At 39.5% G+C, this 13287-nt stretch overlaps 3 protein-coding genes across 3 annotated transcripts; 2 read left to right on the top strand and 1 right to left on the bottom strand.

Annotated features, from left to right (window-relative positions):
- Positions 1-68: 68 nt before the first annotated feature.
- Positions 69-2078, top strand: LOC135342581 (hemagglutinin/amebocyte aggregation factor-like). Its single transcript, XM_064539340.1, has 6 exons — positions 69-560; positions 758-860; positions 1085-1215; positions 1517-1573; positions 1627-1781; positions 1842-2078. The coding sequence occupies exons 1-6, from the start codon at positions 423-425 to the stop codon at positions 1930-1932; spliced, it is 675 nt and encodes a 224-aa protein (XP_064395410.1). The 5' UTR covers positions 69-422; the 3' UTR covers positions 1933-2078.
- A 392-nt stretch (positions 2079-2470) lies between these two features.
- LOC135352422 (death-associated protein kinase 1-like) lies at positions 2471-8693 on the top strand. Its single transcript, XM_064551608.1, has 7 exons — positions 2471-2596; positions 3726-4032; positions 4242-4349; positions 4412-4516; positions 5625-7750; positions 7906-7984; positions 8082-8693. Exons 1-7 carry the CDS (start codon positions 2585-2587, stop codon positions 8441-8443), a joined length of 3099 nt encoding a protein of 1032 aa, XP_064407678.1. The 5' UTR covers positions 2471-2584; the 3' UTR covers positions 8444-8693.
- Positions 8694-8761: 68 nt separating this feature from the next.
- On the bottom strand, positions 8762-13270 carry LOC135352423 (glutamine synthetase 2 cytoplasmic-like). The gene is made up of 9 exons (XM_064551610.1): positions 12994-13270; positions 11381-11523; positions 11145-11244; positions 10826-10990; positions 10344-10486; positions 10044-10111; positions 9687-9829; positions 9325-9442; positions 8762-9020 (listed from the first exon to the last, which is right to left on the bottom strand). The coding sequence occupies exons 1-9, from the start codon at positions 13090-13092 to the stop codon at positions 8887-8889; spliced, it is 1113 nt and encodes a 370-aa protein (XP_064407680.1). The 5' UTR covers positions 13093-13270; the 3' UTR covers positions 8762-8886.
- Positions 13271-13287: the final 17 nt, after the last annotated feature.

Raw genomic sequence — 13287 nt, 5'->3', positions numbered from 1 at the left:
TAATTATTTGCAACAGATTAAACACTTTACAGAAAAGAGGGGATTGAATCTGTTTTGGGCAATTTGTTTGCGCATAATTATTCTGAATCAATTAACACATTGAATTGCTATATAATTATGGGTGGTATAGATCATGATAACAGTTCCTTGTCTTCTAAACATTGCTGTGTCAAGTTGAGCACGGTAGTTGACTCAATGTATTCGTAATACATGAGGAAGTTGTAGTGTCATTCGCCTATTGAATATAAATGAACTGAAACCACCACAACTATTGTTAGTTGTAAGCAAATAAAATTGAACGAAAACATGTGCATCCTTTTGTCCGCTTTCATAATTTGTACACTATACAGACTGATTTATAATGACTATAGTTAGTGCTTGTATGTGTTGAGGTTAAAGCTATAGCCACCTACAAAGAAATCATGAGGCTATTGCAGTGTCTAGTTGGTGTATACCTACTAGCAGTAAGTAATGTTTTGTGTCGTGGCTTGACAAACCGCCAAGATTATGTCGTTACCGTAGAGGAAGCATCCAGAGCCAAAATCCCTAAAGAAGAATGGGTGAGCAATCACATGGTATACAAAATTATTGTTATATATATTATATAGGCGGTACTCTCATTAACTCGCATGATCGTAAAACATTCCCAGGTCATACTACATGTATTATTACAATAATTATTATAGTTAATCTTGTTTGTACTGTTACATATAATCAGGGCTCTATATTTATGTTTTTGTAACTATAATGATTATAGGAGAAACAACGCAAATTTGACAATGGCTATGGAAAGCCGATGAAGGTTGAGTGCAACACAAAAAAGGGAGAGGCCATCTACAGAGTAGAGAGTGAACAGAATCGTTAGTCAGTTGATTTTTCATCATTATAATTATACTTTAGGCTGTCGAATGAGCAATAATTTTAGTCTGATATATCTGCATGATCTAAATCTATACCCATACAGAACCTTTATATGTCAACTATTTGGTAATTCTCATTTGTAACTATCAATCTCTCTTTCATTTGTCCTCTGTTGAATTATGACTACTCTTATATATGCAATTCTTTTTCTTGTATAACGTAGATGGGGAGTATGATCGTATTTGGAAGTGGAGCTGCAAGAGAATTGTTAACACTCCTCTAACCAGTTGCAAGTGGACGGACAAAATCAATGATTGGAACGGACCCATCTCTTTCATGTGTCCTATGAACCAGGTACAATTTATACATACATGCACTTTCAATATTCAAGCTTGATACACATTTTAGCACAGTGATACCTTGCAATTGTTTAATAACTGTCATATAATAACTGTCATATAATTGTTAGACTTGTATGATAAACAAGAGTTATCAGAATAAAATTATTAATCATCATCAAAATTAATGTGTACCTTGAATTTGCAATGTTTAGTATGTAGCTAATTGTGCATACGATCTCCGACATGTATAGTAGATCTGACTGCATGATGTCTGCAAGAGAATCCATCTCTTATCCGTTGGTTGTATTATACAGGTGATAACTGGATTGTCCAGCAAACACACAAAAGCTAGTGAAGACAGAAGGTGGAAGGTATAGTATAATATTTCAATTATAGTTGTCAATGTAATTTGCCTTACTAATAGGTCCAATGCTGTAGTGTTCGAGGTTATCATACTGAAGGTTGTACTTTGACAGACTTCCTAAACAAGAAAGGAGAACGCTTTATGCATCATTCCAAGTCCACATGTCGTGCAACAAGAGCTTTCACCGGATTTGTCACCAACCATTATACTCCTCAGTAAGTCTCACAAAAGTGTGGATCAGTTCTACAAATTAATTGCTAATAATTGTCATGCAGTGACAGAAGATGGAAGCTTTTGGAGTGCGCTGTAACTTGTGATGATAAGAGTAGATTGAGATCATCAAGACCTAGCAATAATTATAACTGACCGACAGTGTAGTATGTAGAGTCAATAGCACTATCGACTGACTCAATATTTTGTCCTTGGTAGATTTAATATGCATGGTATTCGATCGACGTCTATATGTAATTTCAGAAAAGCAAACACTCTGCCAATCCTAGTAAGATCTAGATCTAGACCTGTAATGATACCTTTATATATAATAGTCTATTAGGCTAGCTAATTTTCGTAGGGTAAAATAATTATTTGTTATTTTCATGACCTCCATGCACGTAGGTGTGCATGGTTTACCGGAACGCATGCAATGCAGTGCAGGCAATGAAATTTTTTACTCATGAAAATCACCGTATTAATATTAATTCGAGTTGAACGAATATTTACCCCACGAAAATTACCCTTATTAATATGGTAATCAAAGTGTATCCCATGCATGAGACATACTGACTCAGCCTACTTATAATTGTCACATGCAAGACTTGAGCATGCATGACACAGTAAGCTGTCTCTGCTCATGCATGTGAAAAGGTTGCTGCAGGAACACTAGCTCTAATGGTATTCATATTAAAATCACTGGATATCTGGTGACCCTTGAACAAATTAATTTTGATCAAAACTTGACACTGTCTAGAGCTTCTCTGGCTAGACTGGAGACTGAAGTACATCTACCTAGGCTGTGTTCATGGCTCAGTTGGTAAGTTCTATACATGAGTTCAAGAACTAGACCTATAGTGCATGGTAATAAATAGCATCTATTTCATACACTCCTGGTACAGTAGATCTCTAGACTGTGCCTCCCAGTATAAATACAGTCAATATATAGTCGCAGCATGGTAGCATGGGGTGCTGTTCGTGTCAAAACTACTTTGTTTATAAATAATTATACATGAAAATCCACTTACTGCATGTACCGGGCCGTAATTGATGTTAATTTAAGCGCCACGTCAGCATCAGCATAATTTTTTAGGTCCTAAAAGAAGCGCCTACGTTGCTACAATTAGCGCTTATAAAAAGGCTTGTTTGAGACATCAAGACAATCATCTTGCGTCTTTGACTTCCTCACACTTCTGAACAGTTGTCTAACAGTCAATGAATGTTCACGAATCACTCTCAACTCTCGACGCGACGGTGCATGCAGCTTAGCAAGTAAAAGTGAGCTAGACCACGCCCATTTTCTCTACAAATTCTATACTAGCTGTAGAACATAAGCGCCACCATAATTTAGGAGCCAGCTGGGCTGAACGCAATTTTTTGTGTTTTAAAACATGCACCACTCAGAAGTTGAATTAATTTTTCTGGCACTGTATAAATACAGTATCAGTCCCACGATTTACTTATGGTCTCACGCTTTTACGCTTTACTAAATCGGCGGAACCGTAGTTGAACGTTAAAAAATAAAATTCCCATTTCTGAGTGCCACATCTTTTAGAACCCCAAAATTGCGTTCTGCCCAGCGGCGTTTAAATTTACGGTGGTGCTTACGCTGCATCTAGAGTAGTGTGACTGTTTCTTGTATACACAAAACAGGTGGGTCTACTGTTTTGATTTTTGGTCTCTATGCTACATCTGCATCTAGACAGTTATATAACACAAGTGACAAGTATGCATCAAAATTAATGCATGCACAGGCCAAAAAAGAAAAGGCGACTTGCCTTGACATGCCTTTTTATATGCGCCCCAAAAATTACAGCAATTAACCGTAGGCACTTTAATTACATCGCCACCCTATAAATAGAAATGCGAAGTAACTTCTATGATTATTCTTTGCTGGCCCTATAACAAATACTAATACTGAAGCTGCTGCCACCACCTTCATTGTATAGAGTCGACCAGTCATGAGCGGTGGTGATCAGCTAGACCTTGGCTTGGCCGTTCTCTGTGGAAATGTGGAAGACATCACTCGCATACTGGAAGAAGGTGTTCCTGTGAATTCCAGAGCAAGTGATGGGTGGATTGCTCTACACAAAGCGTGTTTCAACAACAGAGCAGACATTGCAAAGCTTCTGTTAAAGTATAAAGCTGATGTTAACCAACAAGACAGCGAAGGAGACACGCCCCTTCACAAAGCCTTCTATATGGGAGCAATGGAATGTATCACTTTACTGCGTGCCACAGGGATGTGTGACTTAGGTAAGTAATCATCAATAGCCCAATTATACCCGTCAGGGCCCATGCTAGCCTCATTCCAGTTCTATAAGTCGAAAACTAGGGCTGGTGTTGTGTAGCGCCAGTCGTGATCGTAAACCGTATCATAAATAGAGACAATTTTCCCTGGTGATGAGGCTAGCTCCTTGCACGCTAATGATCATTGGCATGTTTGTAATAAATTATTCCTCCAGGAATTTTGAACAAATCTGGAAGAACTCCGTTAGGGGAAGCAATCTATCATGGTAACCCGAAGATATTCAAGTTTTTGATCAAGAAGCTTGACATGGATGCTCATAAAGGTGATATACATGATGCATAATCTGAATGCCTGGTTGACTAGTTGACTTTATCCTTTGAGCAGGTCCTGTTAACGAACAAGGAGATACTCCGTTGGGATTTGCTAGTCGTGGAGGGAAGCTTGAAATTGTCAAGTTTCTCGTCTCTGTTGTTAATGTTGATGTTAATGGTGAGTTATTTTACCTCTGGCATAATTTTGCGGTACGAGTTACATTTAGTAGTTTCAAAAGAGAGCCTCCCTACCGGAAAGGGGTACCTTCTCTACCAACAAGTCAAAGGCTAGAGATGCACAGTCGACCCCTGGCCTAACAATGTAGTAAATATACACCTCCTCCCCCATGATGGAATGAGGAAGGGAAGGCGGCAAAAATAAACAACTTAGTGTCCACTGCTTTAGAGCTCGGGTTAGTCAGTTACCAAGCAGGAAGTCACCTCTGCTTTCCGCTCTCTTTTTTTATGGACTCTTGTTAATTACAGGTTGTACGTGCAATTCAATAGTCTTGTGATCATAGTCTCTATAGTTAGCACTGTGTAGATCTATACATCTAAATTAGCACTCTTTGTTGAATATTTATGCCTTGAGGAATACGGTAAAGCTGTGTACGTGTATTCCAGCTGTAACTGCTCGACGATTGTATACTAACAGCTTCTACAGGTTTCTAGCCACGTTCTCGTGGATTTTGATAAGTAGATTAGAAAACTGAAGTTTCTTTCTCGAGTTATGGTAACAGTGAAGGCTGCTGCAGTCTCTTCAGAATCGTTCGTAGATTCATAGATCATCTATGAGTTAGCCTTGCACTAAAGCGCTAGCTATTTTTTTAGTACTATCACAAGGCCAGGGGAGGGGAGGGGAGGATAGGAAACGTTTGGCAAACACGCTACATTGTATATGTAGCTGGTTGTGGTTATAGGAACAATGTGAAACCATACATATTTAGATTTGCCACCCTTATTTTAGCTGCAAGCATGGCGGTACAATTTTCACAGCTTTGACAGAACCCCCACTATAGTTGTGGCGCTATCAGCACAACTTTGTGAAGTGACCCGACTCTATTTTTGGGTCTGGCTTGTGAGAATAATTTGTTAGCTATCCAAAAGATGCAGCCATTGTGAACATTGACTTCTCTGCAAAAACCCTCTCCTTTTATTACAGGAAATGCAAAAAATTTACACTTTTCTTAAATGGGTATAGAGGCGAGGCTGTAATCATTACATAAAGGGCTGATAATTAACAATAATAAAATGATTTGTTGATCCACGATCCTTTCCCTCTACAGCCCCTGCAACCAAATCCGGACAGACACCATTGGCTTTGACACACCAAAATGAGATCATTCGAGTTCTACTTCAATATGGAGCACACAGCAAAGATGCTTACTCAAAAATAGTAGGCAAATTCTTGGATCCCTTGACCAATCCAGTGAAACTTTTCATCATTGGTCGTGGCGGTGAAGGCAAAAGCACACTTGTAAAATCGATGGAGCAAGAGCCTTCTTTCCTACAAAATCTAACTGAGCGGTGGTTCACCTCTAGATCTCCGCAACAGGTCACTGATGTTAACCAACAAACAGCTGGTATTGTTACGAAACTTTTCAAGAGTCAGGTGTTTGGAGATGTCGAAGTGTTTGATTTTGCAGGGCAAGATACGTACTACAGCAGTCATGCTGCGATCGTCAAGTCAGTTGTTAATACATGTCCCCCAATTTTTTTGCTCGTTTTAGGTCTTCATAGAGACGATGACGCCATTATACGTTCAATATCGTATTGGTTAGGTCTAATTTCCAATCAATGCGACAATATGCAATGCAAAGCCCCTCTCATTGTAGTTGGTAGTCATGTCGACCAGGTTGCGCAAACAACGTCAATTGATAGAAAGAAGCGACTCATCACACAATCAATTTCAAACAATTCAACTTTCGATCTGGTTAAGACCATTGCAATGGATTGCCGCTATCCACAGTCAGAAGGTTTGACGTTGCTTCGACGTTCATTGGAAACGAGCTGTTCAGTAATTCGATCTAAACTGACTGTAACATTGAACTCTCATATGCTTCTCATTTTCCTTCTTGATAAGTATGCTAAAGAGATTGCAGTTCAACTTGAAGAAGTGCAACAGAAAATTAATGCTGATGCTGATTGCAGTCTTTCTAGAAGAGATAGAGAAATACTTTCGTTTATTCCAAATACGATTCCTCATCTTGTTGAGATCTGTGTCCAGTTAAATGACAAAAGTCACATTCTTTTTCTACACAATAATACATCACCTGAAAAGAGTTTCATAGTTCTCAACAAGACAGCACTCTTGAGTAAAGTTAACGGTACTATCTTCGCTCCTGAAAACTTTAAACAGCACTGTGAACTCTCTACAAGCACTGGTGTGGTTCCAAACTCAAAACTTTCCACATATATTCCAGATGTTGAGGTTGAAGTGCTTACCGGATTTTTATTTAATCTCGAACTTGCTGTACCAATTGAAGATGGGGAAGTCCTCGAACTTCTTAACAAAGAGCATTTTCCTCAAGACAGGAATAACAAACACATATTCTGTCCTGCACTTATCCGATTAGATCCTCCAAGGGGAATTTGGGAGAATATGAAACATTCTTTCGGCTGGATGCTGTCTTGTGTCGATAGGAATCAGTTTTTTGATGCAAGGTTTCAACAAATTCTCATTCTCAGACTGGCTTTCTCTCAAGTTATTGCCCCCGAAATAAAGTCTCATGTTCCTACTTTACAGCACCAATGTTCAGTCTGGAAAACAGGTATCTGTTGGAGCATTAGTCAAGGTGCAAAAGTTGTTGTTGAAGTTATCGATCACAATAAAACTATCGTACTGCTTCAGACCCGCGAACAATCTTTGGAATGTTTAACGTTACGCTCAGTGGTCATAAAGAAAGTTCTCAAGGCTGTTAGTGATGTCTGTCCATCTGTAAGCACAGCTGAGCAAATTCTCGCACCAGCTTCAGTTAATTATCCTATTGAATTATCGATAGCAAAGCTATTCAGTATTAAAACAGTCGCACAGAGCATTGTTAATCGTGAACTAGGAGTTGTTTCGAATAATGGTCAGTGTACTGTGCAACTTAACCAATTGTTTGACGTGTATGTTCATCTTGGTGAAAACGTTCTTCGATCTTTGTTCAACGAAAACGATGCAATTTACAATTCAACAATATCTGATCGATACATTTCAGCCGTTTCTTCCTTTTGGTCTAAGAATTCTCAAATCAGTAAGATCATCTACTCCGCACTTACCACCACAGAATGTGTGACCACACCACAATTAGGTGTTGAAAGTCTACGAAAAGTACTTACGTCATGGAGGGAAAGAAGTGAAGGCACGTACAGTTCACTCAGACATATTTTGGATCCTCTAAGTATTTTTGCTGGAAAAAACCCCATGGTGAGCTAAGTTACCTGACTTACTGTTCTGTCATCAATTTTTGTTTCAGTATAACTTTCCTCGTAGACTTTCTTTGTGCGTGACCACCCCCTGTGTTATATCTAATCTATAATGATCAATATTAGATGACATTTTATCGGAATTCTTGTGTTCAGGAAATCGCTGATATCCCTCCTAAGGAGTTTGAAGAGGACTTATTGCCAGTGTTACCGGTGCCCCAAGCAATAAGCACAGGTATGTGGTCAAAGTTCAAGCCCCTTTGATTGGTATTTGGTAATCATGTATACTTCTATATGCACTTACAACACAAACCCATGAATTATTGTCACAGATGGTGGAGTCGTAACGATTGATAATCTAATGAGAAAAACCGGAGTCACTGACAACCAGCTGAATGCACTTCTCAAAGAAAATGACCTTCACAACATTGCCGCCTGTTTTAATGATGTCGATACTTACATCTACAATCTTGGTCTGCTTCCTGGACAGCAAACTGATATCCAAGATCTGGCTTGTCGCAGTGGTACACAAATAGCTATGGCGAAAGCACTCAAACTGTGGGGTCAGCCTAACCCTATTGCAGCAACTTATAGAGCGCTGCTGGTTATTGTACTGGACTTAAGAAGAGGTGATGTGGCTCTCCGTGTTTGTAAGTGTCTCTCTGAGAACACTTTGTCTAAAACTTTGTTATAACACTGGGTAGTGTCACTAGATATCTTGTGATCACTCACGCAAGGCGAATATAATTATATGTACATGTATACTTACTATTTATAAGACCAGGAGTGATATTCATGCACTCCTGATAAGACACAATGGCTCTGCGTGAGATAATATAATTATGACGCCCTTAATGTCATAATCTATAGACTAGATACGTGTGTTTGCTTATCTTTATATTATATTAAATTATGACGGTGATCTTATGAACATTTGTCTTCAATCGCATTACTACTGTACTATGCAGTCACCATAATATCCGCCTCAAGGGAAAGGCAGCTATTATCGAACTCATCGTAAATACAATCATGTTCATTTTAACAGTAGCATAAAAAATATTAAAGGGTTTGATCAGTGAAAGTGTTACTTGTATCATAATTATACTATTAAATAACATATCCTATAATTATTTTGGTTCAGTTTTTTGGGGTGAAGCGCTCCATGTCAAAGTTTTCCCAATCGAGGCAGGTAGATCTCACGAGAGCCTCTGTTACAAGGTAGGGGTCACAGTTACTTGAGGGACGTCGGTCTTCTAAATAGCCCTTGCCATCTGCATGTGAGTAGGTAAAATTATTATAATATGCATGCTTGCATGTAAGCTCAAGGGAGTGTTAAATGCCTCGGGGTATGTTTAGTTTTGCTTATATGGAAGAGGTGATTAGTTGACTGTATAGCTACAAGAACCTTTGTCAAAGGCATTGATAGTAAAAGGAATCAGTTGATATGACAGAAAGAGCTAGTTGTGAAAGATTCTGCCAGGAATGATTCACTTGCAATGCAGACATGATTGTGTATAATTATGCCAGGACGTATACGTACTGTACTGTATAATATTTACACTATATAACACTCACCCTTGTTGATTTGACGAGGAATCCTGATACTAGCACCACGGTGGGCAACTCCAGAGTTGAACCTGTCAATGTGACCAGTTTCATGGCGACCCGTCAATCGGCGCTTGTTGTCCTCACCCTGCAACAAAAATGAATAGAAGGTAAAAATGTATGTGGCCGAAGATACCAAATGGCATGCAAGTGTCTGTTTACAGCAATTACAGGCATACTTATTGGTCGAGCTGAAATCATATACAATTACATGGATGGAATCACCGAATACCTTCGTTACACACTGCATGACAGGATATAACCACGAGGGTAATACAACTATGCTAATTATCAATACTTGCATACGACAGAACATACATGAACTGACTCACTCCAGTTGGATCGTAGAGCTTGATGTGACGATGGTGTTCTTTAGAGAGTTTCTCAATGGCCTGATTGATGACCTTAATGCCTCCCTCCTCACGCATGGCCAGTGTACTGTAGTTACAGTGAGCACCAGCTCCGTTCCATTCACCTGAGAGAGTGAATGATAATCATGGAATTTGAGTGTATATGTGCATGTGTTAAACACTAGCCACTGGGGTTATATAGGTATAGGAGTTTCTAGGAATTGTGAGCTACATAGGTAATGCCCCCTTAGCTATTAAACAGTTGTATTAGACTGTACCTAAAATTCTAGAAATAAACAAGAGACACTATAATTACGACTGTACAGACTTTCACCATACCTGGCATGGGTTTAGGGTCAAGACAAGCGATGACACCAAAGTCTTCACACACACGATCCAGAATATACCTACAGTACATGCATGTGCAAAAACACAGATACATCACGTGAGCACGAGGACTTCAAGAATACGCATACAGTATAAGTACTAAAGAAAGGCAAATTGCAGTACAAAAGTCAGGCCCTATAAATATGAAGAAATTGTGTACAAGTAACTGGGTGTAATAATTGTTTATGACATAATTATAGAGCCCATAATACGTTAACATTAACTCGTATGAACACAGTTTTGTGTGTATACCTTGATACCCAGAGTTGGTCTCCCATAGCGATTCCCTCGGTGGGGCCAACTTGGTACTCCCACTGTCCTGGCATGACTTCAGCATTAGTTCCAGACACATCAATGCCAGCATACAGACACGCCTTGTAGTGGGCCTCCACAATCTGCACGTGCATGTGAGTGGACCACAACAGTAACGTAAAACGACAGTAGTTCTACTGATGATCAAAGACTTAGGCTCCAATTATCGGCAATTAACAAACATTAACACAGTAGTAAATAATTGCCACACTGTACAAAAGGTACAACAAACTTCAATACACACTTCTTTATTATTAATTATCAGCACTTGACACAACATTATTACATCTCAGTACAATTAACATTGGCAAAGATTTTTTACAGATTAATATTAATTTACTTCACGACAGTGTAGAGATCGAGCTACACGCACAGCATGAATCCATGGCCACACTACAACACTTTCTAGATGGGATACTCACCTGTCGTCCAAACACTCTGTTACTCCCTACAGAGCAGTAGTAAGGGCCTTGAGCACCGGGGAATCCACCTTTAGGCCAGCCGAAGGGGTAACCATCGAGATCCAATAGTGTGTACTCCTGCTCTATACCAAACCACGGGTGCTGGGCATCAACTTTCTTCATTGACTGTATGGAAGGGTTTGTGTGTTAAAAGAGTGCTGCTTAAGTGCAGACAGCAACCAAATTCTCTATTTAATTATGACAAACTCACTACACAACAGTTTACGATGCTTACTGCCCTGACCAACACACACACTGTACTTAACACAAGTTGAAATACCTCATAGCATGAGTATCGGTAGTTTGTGGGGTGTGGCTTGTCATCCTTGTCGTACGTATCACACATGACCAGGCAGTTGTTACCAGGGACAAACGGGTCTCTGTTGTTATGGGTAAGGTAATTATAAAGCACCAGAAGAATGTGCATAAATTATACTTGTTTACAGCATAATTAACACTTTAGGCATGAAAATAACTGTAAATTAGGTTGCATGATGCCAAACAATCAGTGCATACTTGAATATTGACTGTGGTCTTATGTAGATATCACTGTCATGGCCGAGTGATTGGGCTGTACTGGAGCCGTCAAAGTTCCATACCGGCAGCTGCTCAGGAGAGGTGGGGTAGGACTTGAGAGTGCGCGTCTTGGAGCGGAGGCCCTGAGAGAGAAGAGAGATCGAGAGAGAGAGAGAGAGCGAGTGAATTAAGTGTATGCAACAATACTTCATGTGCAATCCCTAATTACATTTTAAACAAGACAACCGGCTACGCCACAGGGAGATACTGAAACCTATTATCTGAGACTACGCCCGGCAAGCATTTATATTATTGTGGGTAGCCTTAAACCAAACACATTGTTTATAGGCCTACGTAAGGGACATCCCATGTTTTAACACATAAACAGAAGTAAGGAAACAGAAGTAAGGAAAACCATTACACTATTCAATGTCCTTCCTTTGGCTGGGTATTGATAAACATCCTCCCAGGACTGCTAAATGAGCATTTCCTTACTGTTAGATGGGAGCATTTCCTTACTGTTAGATGGGTACCCACAGGATCTACTCTTATAAGGTTCCTTCTGACTACCTAGGAAGTTGCGAATCTCTGTAGGTAGGTAGGGTGATTTATTTTTCTCATACAATAATCTGACTAAAAGCTATTGAAGCTGTAGTTATTCTGAAACCATTGAGCAGTTACAGCTGAAATAGACACACACAGACAGCTTTACCATAATTATTCCTTGTGCGGCTACGCCTCAAGGCATAATAATTACATCAAGGAAAACTATAGACAAATATTATTTCTTACTAACTTGTATGCTATGTATTGTGTATTTACAGGAGATGTGATTTACAATGGGCCAGCGAATTACTACATCATCTTGTTATATCAAGTGAAACTACAGGGAAACTTATGTAGACGACTAGCATACTTGTAACTATGTATACAATCCTACTAGCAAGGATGCAAGAAAATTAATGCAACAGTGCAATTCATCTTTCAAACAAATCCAATACTTTCTGCATGATACTTTTCATTAAACTCGGTGGGTGGGTGGGGGTGGGGGTGGTGCTCCAATATACATGACGTGTGTAACTGAGACTATTAAATTGTGCTTGTTAAAATAATAATGAATCTCAACAACGAAAATTTAGATGACAATAATGAACCTAGTTAACCTTCCCTGGAGTGTGCATGCCACGGATTGTAATTCATAGGTTTGTGGGAGCATCTGAGACCAAGTTTAGAGTAATTTGAGCACATGCACATGCACACTCCATGCCATGCCATGCACACTCCATGCACCACACATTTGCCAACGGAGCCTTGAATACTTCCACATGCAGCACAAGCGTATCAAAAAGTCCACGTGTACACATGCAGTCATACACCACTGTTAAGTAAACATGCAGCGATGCACACTTTGTGGCGTATGTACTCTGCGCCTTGGTAGTAATCAGAACAGTACCCATCTACCGTACGTACCTACCATTTATACCCACATTTTAATATTAAATCAACAAGAAAAACGTATTCTATATACAACCCAAGTGCAAACGCTCAAACTACAAATGCAGCAATGGTAGGACTGAATACTGAGCAGTGCAATTAATAAATGTTATACTCACATTAGTCCCATCAATCCATATGTAAGTGACCATCACTGATCCACTAGTGTCTAGTTCCATGTAGCGCTGATGCACCAGGGAGTCCAGTCGTGAAGCCATGATGTCCTGTGCTATTCCAGTAGAGTAAGAGCGATTTTTGGGGAGATTTGGAGCTGCAGAAATGGTAATTGCTGTGGCTCTGATGATTGCAGCGCTTCTTGTGCTAAGCAATCTAGCCGCGACCTTTATATACTGAGATGCTATGTGCTTGGGGAAGGGTACACAAGTTTTAACAATGTTGAACATGAAAGGCTT

Source organism: Halichondria panicea, chromosome 1 (assembly GCF_963675165.1).
Source record: "Halichondria panicea chromosome 1, odHalPani1.1, whole genome shotgun sequence".
NCBI classification, from domain to species: Eukaryota; Metazoa; Porifera; class Demospongiae; order Suberitida; family Halichondriidae; genus Halichondria; species Halichondria panicea.
This window is presented reverse-complemented; position numbering and strand designations above follow the sequence as displayed.

Excerpts from the sequence above, each read along its gene's own strand:
- LOC135342581 (XM_064539340.1), top strand. The coding sequence starts at position 423 with ATGAGGCTATTGCAGTGTCTAGTTGGTGTATACCTACTAGCAGTAAGT. Across the intron at positions 561-757 it reads AAATCCCTAAAGAAGAATGG|GAGAAACAACGCAAATTTGA; the intron begins GTGAGCAATCAC and ends TAATGATTATAG. Across the intron at positions 861-1,084 it reads AGTAGAGAGTGAACAGAATC|ATGGGGAGTATGATCGTATT; the intron begins GTTAGTCAGTTG and ends TGTATAACGTAG.
- LOC135352422 (XM_064551608.1), top strand. Across the intron at positions 4,517-5,624 it reads TGTTAATGTTGATGTTAATG|CCCCTGCAACCAAATCCGGA; the intron begins GTGAGTTATTTT and ends TTCCCTCTACAG. Across the intron at positions 7,985-8,081 it reads GCCCCAAGCAATAAGCACAG|ATGGTGGAGTCGTAACGATT; the intron begins GTATGTGGTCAA and ends TTATTGTCACAG.
- LOC135352423 (XM_064551610.1), bottom strand. The coding sequence starts at position 13,092 with ATGGCTTCACGACTGGACTCCCTGGTGCATCAGCGCTACATGGAACTA. Across the intron at positions 10,112-10,343 it reads GACCAACTCTGGGTATCAAG|GTATATTCTGGATCGTGTGT; the intron begins GTATACACACAA and ends CATGTACTGTAG. Across the intron at positions 9,443-9,686 it reads AGCTCTACGATCCAACTGGA|GGTGAGGACAACAAGCGCCG; the intron begins GTGAGTCAGTTC and ends TTTTTGTTGCAG.